Below are 9,201 nucleotides of genomic sequence, written 5' to 3' on the forward strand. Positions count from 1 at the left end.
AGGAATCGGGGATTTGGTTGAGGAATGTCATCATACCACAAAACCTCTTTCAGAAACGTAGATCAAATGAGCACATCCAGGAACATGGATTCAGGTATGACACTGCACCCTTTGATTCATATATGTGCGTGAGAATCATGAAATTCAAGATCCTAAGATTGGTATTTCACCAATCATAAGGAATTTCCAACCGTAGTTTCTAAAGGATTTAAAACCATCCCCTAAGCCACCACCCAAACTTTAGCGTTAAAGGGAAGACAATTTCTGAAAACACCGAAAGACTAACAAACATGAAATTTTTAATTGTTCATAGAACGACTTTGATGTCCTCATGGGAACAAAGAAACATGCCGCAAGCATCTTATTATTACATCTATGGAGAAAAATAGTCCCTTCAACCTAGCAACAAAATTTCAATTAAAAAAGCTTACAAAGGATTTCCCACAGCATTTTCTTGTTTTTTCCTCTCTAACTTCAGAAATGTGCATGCCTATAACTTCACTCACTTTCTCTGAAGATGTCTAATAATTTACCTTGCCTTTCTTGCAGGAGGTGCAGTGTCTTCATCATCAGACTGAATATCTCCATACTGCCATATTCCACGCCTGGTGGTCTTCGCTTCTTCCTGGAAATTCTCCAAATTATCAAGCGCCAGCTTTCTTTCTCTTTTGTCCCATCTATTCCTTTTCTCAATCCGAGCAAGTCCTTCCTGGAAATTCCACACGAAAACAAAATGATTAAAGAAGTTTGTTTTGTACTGTATGTGCAATCATCTAACCATATAAGACTTCAAAAGCATTTTAGTTTTCAAGCAAAAAGAGTGAGCAGAAATGAAAACCTGTAAAATGAGAGCATTAACACTAATATCAGAATCGACCGCAACAAGAGTCACAGCAAGAACTGTCCCAGTTCCCTGCCCTTTCACTTTTCCTCCAGTAGTATCTCTCTCCTCAACCTTGGCCCCGAACTCTTTTCCACTGTTTAAAGTGATCTCACTCAAATATTCTGCTGCCTCTTGGCCATAATCCTCTTCCAAGTTTGGAAGCTTTATGTAAGCAAGGCTACATAATTGAGCAAGACCAGGTGCAGCAGACACAGTTGGATCAAGAGGCCGTAACTGACTGTAAGCTACTTCTTCTTGATTACCATAATCAATGTAGAATACTTCAAATTTGTCTTTTGGTGACTCAACTGGTCCTCTAGGTGTGTTGACAATCTACAAAATTTAGTTACGAATTATCAGTATAAAAAACAAAGGAAAGTGATACCATGCAGTATTTCACAAAGAAAATAGCAAATAGAGTAGAAATAGACAATGAGACAAGTAATGGACTAACTATTAAGCATCACATCACTTTAAACTGTAATTGCACGAAATTGCGTAAACGGTGAGGAGAACATATGCATAAAGCGATGCAACTAAATAATTTCAGGCTCATTTTATCATGCCAACAAGAATATAACCATCTGTATACAATAATGGTCTACTTTAAATAGACGGATCCACTCTAGATTAATATTCCTGGTTAAATAAGCTTCCGTAGTTATGCAAAGAATCTATGAAGTACTGATATAGATACATCAAAGCACATTTTTTTGAAAATGTAGGATATAATACACTTGGGATAGGCATATAAAATATGTGCATGAAATTCATAAAACATAATAAGCATATAATCATTGTTCTGAAAATTCAACTAAAGAACATATTTCTTAGAAATTACTAAATACAAAATAAGAGTGTCATATTGTCATAAAAAATCATTGCTTAGAGCTCACAAATAGGAATAATATCGATCTCTTTTAATCCATGATCAACACTAGGCAGATGCATTTCTTCTCTTCATTCTCAATGCAATACACATGTTTTGTCCTTTTTCTCTCACTACGATTTCACTCGATAGATTGAATGTTATGCTTCTCTCCTCTACTTAATTGATTGTGTGTCATGTTTCTCTCTCTTAAATTAAAATGCTCTTGTATGGTAGATTGGGTGTTTGGGAGGTATCTAAAAACATTTTAAGAGTATCGGAGAGGATCTGGAAAGTGTCGGATTTATAATTTAATTATTTTTCAAAAACATAATTTGGATACTTTATCAATAAGTATTATGAAGTATGGGAGAATATAGGTATCTGATACGGTCAAATGGATACGTGAAGAGCGGTTTTCAGGGCACCGGAATCGGTGCTCTGATACCAGTGATAACACCGGTAAAAGAATGCACAAAAGAAGAAGAAGATCCGAACAAAATCGATCCGGAATCAATTGAATTCCGGATACTAATACCTCTTTATTGATTGCAAGATTAGAAGAAAACAATGAAGAACCCTAATTGATTCCCTGAATCAATTACACACTACAAGATTGATTCCCTGAATCAAATCCCCTCCTACTCAATGCTTCCAAAGCTAAACTTCTCTAAAACTAGCTCTTTATTTATAGCCTAACTAACAACTAACTACTAGGGGTATTTTTGGAATCTTTTAACAACTTTCCTATTTCCCCTTCTATATACATTTTCAATATTAGGCTTTGGCTTTGGCCTAACCCTATCAAAGAATGTTGAAGTATCAATGCTTCATAGCAAAGAATCAACAAACAGGACAGTATAAAATATAGACCATAATGATGGAAATATCAATATAAAACCTCCTGGAGAGATCAGGGAGCTACAGGAATTATAAAAATGCAAATGGGGTCTCCAGACTCAATCGTTAAGTGATTTATTTTTCATCAACCCATATTAAATGGTCACATGTTTTGAACCATAGAATGACAATGCCCACCCCAATGTTTAACAAAAGAAGTTGAACTTACCATTGCCCGGTACCAAGAGTTATCAGCAAGGAAATGACAGAGGACTATGTCACCCTTCTTAGGATTAAAAGCACCAATCACAGGAGCTTCCTTAAGGTTCAAAGAAGCAAGCTGGTTCTGAATGGAGACTATCTTTTGATCTCCAATGGTCTGAACATAGAATTTACCACCACCCAAGACTTCTGAGATAATTACCTATGAATAAAAAACAAAGAGGCAAGTCATTCACCATTTTCAAACACATGAAAGTTATTATTGAGACAGCAGTTCATAAGTACCTTGAGCACTTCCTTCTGTTTATTCTCTACAGCTGCCCCGTTGGATACCTCCTCCCCTTCGACAAAGTTTTCCCAGATCTGCAATAAAATTCATCTTGGATCAGTTAACAGGAAAGAATAGTATTAATATCAAACAAAGTTGGGGATCCTGTTTTTACTTTCAGTTTTTGCTTCTTCGCAGATTGTTCGGCCTTCTGTAGAAGGTGAAGATCCGGAATTCTGTCATTGCTGAAGGAGATTTGGAGTTTAGCCAGACCAGCTTCCAGTAGTGTAATTGCCACATTGGTCTTGGACTCCCATAACGATCCCAAGAATGTTCCATTTCGATCAACCGTTTCAACCTCAATCTGCAAACATAAAAGAATATTAAATTAAATAAAACAAAAGCAGCATACAGGAAACTAAAGTTCATAGATGAAATAGAATTACCTCCACATCTCTCTGCATTATCTTTCGCCTCATCAATGCAATTGCTTCTTCAGAGTATGGCTCACCACGACCAGGACATCTTACACCAGATAGTGAGAAAGCAAAGCTGCAAGTTTCTTTTGGAATAAACAATTTGAAACGATGGCCGCTGAGGACATATTCCACAACAGCAGAAGTTTTTCTAATTCGGTGCAGGGAAGGCAAGAAGTCTTTCGCTTTCTTGGCTGATGCCTAATAAAAATAAAGGGGATACAGTTACCCATTTGAGTTATCTTTTATAAACTTCAAAGTAAAACAATACTTGTTATAATTATAAATTTTCTCACCGTGGTCAGGTCAGTTATATGACTTGCTGGAGAATCCTTGCCAGAATGGATCAGTTTCCTTCCAGAAATAGCACGTGATTCGGCAGCAAGAAGAGCATCATAGTAGTTTGATCTCTCTTCAAAGTCACGATGTCTGATGACAGTTCCCAAGCCACGGGAAACTACAAGCTCACCTACATTCACCCCAGTGTGCTGAGCTCCAGCAGGTGGAGCAGATGAAGGGGCATCATCACCATCACCATCACCCTTCGCAGGGGACAACACGAAGACGGATCCAAAATCCATCACTCTAGAATCAGCAGCTCCAGATGGAACTGCAGATCCATCTGTGGGTGCAATCTTTCTAGAATACTCCAGTTGAACATTCACCTGCAAACAGGAGCAGTCAGATATCCACCAATGATATCAACATAGGATGTCAAAAGATATTTTCATACTTGACGACCAATGAGGCGAGTTCTCAAGAATTCCTTTGCTTCACGGGCATAAGGAGCTGGTTTCTCATCTCGCCGAGGATTGCCTATTTTTGGAGACCTAATGCTTGAAAGGTTAACTCGCCTCTCTGCTAGCGGACTGCCAAATGGGATGGAATCATCAGCAACAATGATGCAATCTCCACTGACAACCTCAACCACCTGATAAAATCAACTTCAAATATTATATGCTTAAATCACTAAAGATAGAATATTTACAATAAACAAATGACTGAGAAATGTCTTACCTTGCCAGTAAAATTTTGGTCATGAATAGCCTTAGAGTTTGAAGGTGGTGGTACATAGTTAGTCCAAACCCTCAACCTTGTTTTCTTTGCCTGGAGCTCTGCAGTCTTTAGCCTCCGCTTTGCCTCTTCTTCCATCATATTTGCGCTCCATTCAATATATCTAGCTAAACCCTGTTGGATGGAAACATTGAACGTAGAAAGATTTTCAGTATATTTTGACTGTAATTTTATCAGACCAGATATAAAAAACATCCATAACCACCCTCTAGAAAACTGTCAAGAAAAGAGATTACCTATGAGTGTTGTTGCATTATAACTAAAAGATAAACATGAATCAAAGACTAGAAGAGGATGGCAATTGATAAAACACCGATACTTCAAGAAAACAGTGACAAATATTTGGACACAAAATTCCACCCAAGTAAATATAGGTATTGATGATCTATTTGAAGACTGCTTAGTTTTTAGTATGAACCCAAAGCCAACAGAAATGGCAAGCACAATATTCTCTGTTCAAATTCACGTAGTTGGCTTGTAGTCAATAAAATACTTTGAGGTTCAATACATATTGAATCATACTAATCATATATAATTTAGTTCTTGACATTCAATCTAACGTAAACCAATTAAGGCAGGCTGCAGTATATAATCATGGCAGTGAACATTTCAGATCCAACAAGAACTGATTTTAGACAAAATAAAAATCATGCTAATATCACTAAACTAGTGAACCACATACATTTTCCACTAGCTCCAATGCCAGGTCCTTTGCCGATTCACCATCAGGATAATACACTGATCCAATCAAATTGTTGAACTTATCAACACCTTCAAGAACGATACGAACCTACACAGGCAAATAATATTTAGAAATTTTGCAGAAACACAAAAAGGCAATGTAACTTATAGAAGCTTCATACTCACATCTCGATTCAATACACGCAACTCAGTAAAAAATTTAGCATCAAGTGCAAAAGGATCAGCAACAGTAGTTTCAGCAGATGCTGAAGCTGCAAGTTTTTGGGCAGATGTAAGTGGGCCCTGGGGTTTCCCAGGAGCATCTCCATTAGTGTCATCAGCTGTCACCTCTGATTCAACAACACTTTCTACTACAGCTCTCCTTCCCATTGATGGTGACTGGTGTAGAGGAAAAACAATTAATGGTGTGGATGAAAAATGGTAGCAACAGCAATAAAAATTTGGATTTACGAATATAACTCATGCTGACAATTAACAGAATTCATGAAACATACCTGAATTCCAGCAACAAAAACTTGCACAAACTGAAACTCTGGGAGTAAATAAACCCGGATTGTACTGCCATCACGGACTTGCTCAACAATTGCTTCCATGGGTGCACCCTTGTTTGCAGCTAATAAACCCATAGCATCGAAGTTACTGGAATCACCAATGGCAGAAGGTGGTAGATTTCTGATGGATGCCTCACTAGCACCAGGATCCTGCAATCACCATAGAATCATATTATATAGAGTACCCATGAGAGACTTCTACAGATGAGACAAAAAAAGGTCACTATACATCCATTTTCTATATCATTCTAGCATCATCCTGTCTGATCAATGTAAATGGCATTTGAAGATTTTCATAAAGTGGATAACAAAGCATAAGTTCATTGAGAAATTAAAACTTAACTCTAAAAAATGAACAGGAAAATGGTCATTTCCGTAATACAAAAGTGGAGTACTACATGCAACACGTAAACAGGTCAACTTAGAGACAACGACAAAAGGAACATCTAATTTTTAAGGGAGGGGATCCACTTACTCTAAGAGTACGTTTAAAACCTACTCCACATCCTATTCATCCCTTCTAGGGAAATCTAATGATTGGAATTAGTGAGTAAATCTCAACCATTAGATTTACCTAGAATGGATGGATGGTTAAGATGTGGGGTAAGTTTTTTAAACTTACTCTTGGAGTAAATGGATCCCCTCCCAATTTTTAATGCTTCAGAAACAGCTACCACACATTGATTACAAAGTTCGCGAAATTTTCTTTCATGCTAAAGAAGAAAACTAAAGCAAACACTCAAACAAACCTTGTTCCAGCGACCAAGGCCTTCTTGTTTAGCTTGTTCTTCCAAGCGTAACAACTCTGCCAGGTAAGGACTCGCTTCTCCTTTTTGCTGTCCTTGTTCCCTGACCTGTGTGAATAACATCACAATAAATGCAATTCAGCGACACCGAAAATAATTAAACATAACGCAGGCATCACAATAAATAATATTCAGAAATGCAGAAAATAAATAAAACACAATGCACACATCTACATAAAGCAAACAGTATTCAAATATTTGTTTATTCTACCTTTGCCCACCCTTGAGAAACAACCAGCAATGCAACATTCTTGTCGCCAACAAAAACGGTTCCAAAATCTCGATTAATGGATGGTACATTGTAATCAACCTTGAAAGTCACTTCCTGTTACAACAATAATATATCCTGTCAAAGACCAACACATCATGCCTGATCATAGCAGGAAGAACATATTACTAATTAGCCGCATGTTTAAGCTTAAAGAGGTGATTTTACAAGTGATTTTTTTATAAGCTTAAAGAGGTGATTTTACAAGTGATTTTTTTATAAGCTTAAAGAGGTGATTTTACAAGTGATTTTTTTATAAGCTTAAAGAGGTGATTTTACAAGTGATTTTTTTATAAGCTTAAAAATAAAGCTTCTGAATTTCAGTTTTTTCTCCAATTGTTTTTATTCCTGTAAAAGCCCAATCAAAAAAGTATTGAATTTGTAAATCAAAATGATCATTTTTTCCATGAAAAAAGCCTAAACAAAGTATCCTCGGTATGACCATGAAAAAACAGCAACTCTATTTTTCGCACCTTCCCTATGCAGAGCTTCCTTAGAAACTCTCTACTTTCCCATGCAAATGGCTCGTCCACACCACCTCGTCGTGCCTACCAAATTTGCAACAAAAAAACACAAGAGAAAATTAAACACAAAACACCAATGCAATTAAAACAGAAGAACTATCATTTATCCATAAATAAAGTAAGTAAATAAATATATGATAGACAATACAAAATTGTAGAATTTTCCTTCAAGACATGTTCCTTTCTCTCAAAGGCAAATTAAAAAAAGTCAAATAGGACAAATTACAAGTTCAGGAACAATACAAATTAGCAATAAATTAATAAACACAAATCACCAATGCAATTAACCAGAGGAATTATCATCAATTAATAAAAAACATAATAAACTCAAAATCAAATTATAAAAAAAGTCAAATAGTGAAAAATTACCAGTCTAGGAGCAACAAGAGATGATAAAGTTATGGTCTTTTCAGGCAGTGGACCAGGCTTAGAGCTAGCAATAGCCACAATTACCAAATAGTCCCCAGATGGAACCGCTTTCACTCTTCCCCTGTACCATCCCGTTGCCCCTGATGCCATTTTCACCTACGATCTGCAACAACAACAACAACCTTTAGATGAATCCAAACACAATTTAAAAAAAACATTCAAAATTTCTTAAACCATTTACATCGAATCTTATTATATACATTTGTAGATAAATTAATCAAGCAATAAATAATCAAACTGCATAAAATATAAATAAAAACTCAGATCCAGAAAGTGAGAACAATAATAATCATCAAATGCATGCGACATTTTTAAGCGGAACTATACAGATCCAATTATCCAATATGAAATGCAATTGAATTGAATTGAATTGATCATAGTTATAAACGAATGCAACATCAAATTAAACACTGAATTAACAAATTATTATTATTATGATTATGTATACCTTGAAATTGTTGAATCTAGCTTCAGATCTATGAATGAACACACGAACGATTAAGAAGAAAAAATGAACAAGAGTTTGAGGCGGCGGATCCGGGTGCGAAATATGAGAACAGAAGCTTTATATATAAAACACAAGAACAGAGAGATGAGTTCTGAATTAGTGCCCCTTGTTTTGACAAGTAATTACATTAATGCCAAGCTTAAATCCCTATTAAGGAATATCAGTGTCCTTCTTCTGCAACGTATCCTATATTCAACGTTATATTTTGGGTCATGACGTAGAAATTAGATAATGGTAATATTAGCTTCCTTATAGATAGATTTTCTATTTTTAATTTATTCATTATTAAAAGAAATATTTGTGTGTATAAAATGTTTTTTTATTCCTATGTTTATAATGATAGTTTTTTATTCTAAAAGTGACAATGGTAACTATGTAAATTTTAATTAACATCCATTTATAAAACTTAAGAACTTGAATAATGAAATTTCAATGTCTTCAAATTAATTTGGAATCATCATTTCGTTTTGTGAACAAAATGTACAAAACTTAATTTATGCCTAATTTGGAAAAAATATTATTGAATTAGAAAACTCTCTTTTAATTAACAAGGTGTTGGTCAAATGGTGTAAGACTCAATTAAATCCTAGAAAGATTAAGATGTCAAATGTTCAATTCTTCTGAGTGACAATTATTAGGAGAGATAATCATGCACTCAAAATGAATAAATTCCTTACCCAAAAAAGTAAAAAATACTCTTTGTAATAACAAATAAGAGAAAGCTATCTTCTATGCATCATAGTATGCTTATGGAACCACTAAATAATATAAACATGATGTTA

The 9,201-nt window shown here is 35.4% G+C and overlaps 1 protein-coding gene across 2 annotated transcripts in view; it reads right to left on the reverse strand.

The window, feature by feature from the left end:
- LOC109327983 (ribonuclease TUDOR 1-like) overlaps positions 1–8,501 on the reverse strand; it is a 10,908-nt gene extending 2,407 nt beyond the window's left edge. Inside the window, exons 1-17 of one of the 2 annotated variants that reach the window (XM_019561196.1) lie at positions 8,358–8,376; positions 7,852–8,014; positions 7,432–7,506; positions 6,902–7,015; positions 6,634–6,738; positions 5,828–6,034; positions 5,499–5,711; positions 5,314–5,421; positions 4,575–4,745; positions 4,291–4,488; positions 3,854–4,222; positions 3,528–3,758; positions 3,257–3,445; positions 3,099–3,176; positions 2,821–3,015; positions 839–1,216; positions 337–709 (exon numbers count right to left, since the gene is read on the reverse strand). In XM_019561196.1, the coding sequence (XP_019416741.1) occupies positions 530–709; positions 839–1,216; positions 2,821–3,015; positions 3,099–3,176; positions 3,257–3,445; positions 3,528–3,758; positions 3,854–4,222; positions 4,291–4,488; positions 4,575–4,745; positions 5,314–5,421; positions 5,499–5,711; positions 5,828–6,034; positions 6,634–6,738; positions 6,902–7,015; positions 7,432–7,506; positions 7,852–8,001 (2,961 nt within the window). In that variant the 5' untranslated portion in view covers positions 8,002–8,014; positions 8,358–8,376 and the 3' untranslated portion in view covers positions 337–529. Of the gene's footprint in view, positions 1–336; positions 710–838; positions 1,217–2,820; positions 3,016–3,098; positions 3,177–3,256; positions 3,446–3,527; positions 3,759–3,853; positions 4,223–4,290; positions 4,489–4,574; positions 4,746–5,313; positions 5,422–5,498; positions 5,712–5,827; positions 6,035–6,633; positions 6,739–6,901; positions 7,016–7,431; positions 7,507–7,851; positions 8,015–8,357 lie in introns of those variants that run through there. The other variant, XM_019561197.1, reaches the window with a different exon arrangement.

The sequence above is a fragment of the Lupinus angustifolius genome, chromosome LG15 (assembly GCF_001865875.1).
Source record: "Lupinus angustifolius cultivar Tanjil chromosome LG15, LupAngTanjil_v1.0, whole genome shotgun sequence".
Lineage (NCBI taxonomy): Eukaryota > Viridiplantae > Streptophyta > Magnoliopsida > Fabales > Fabaceae > Lupinus > Lupinus angustifolius.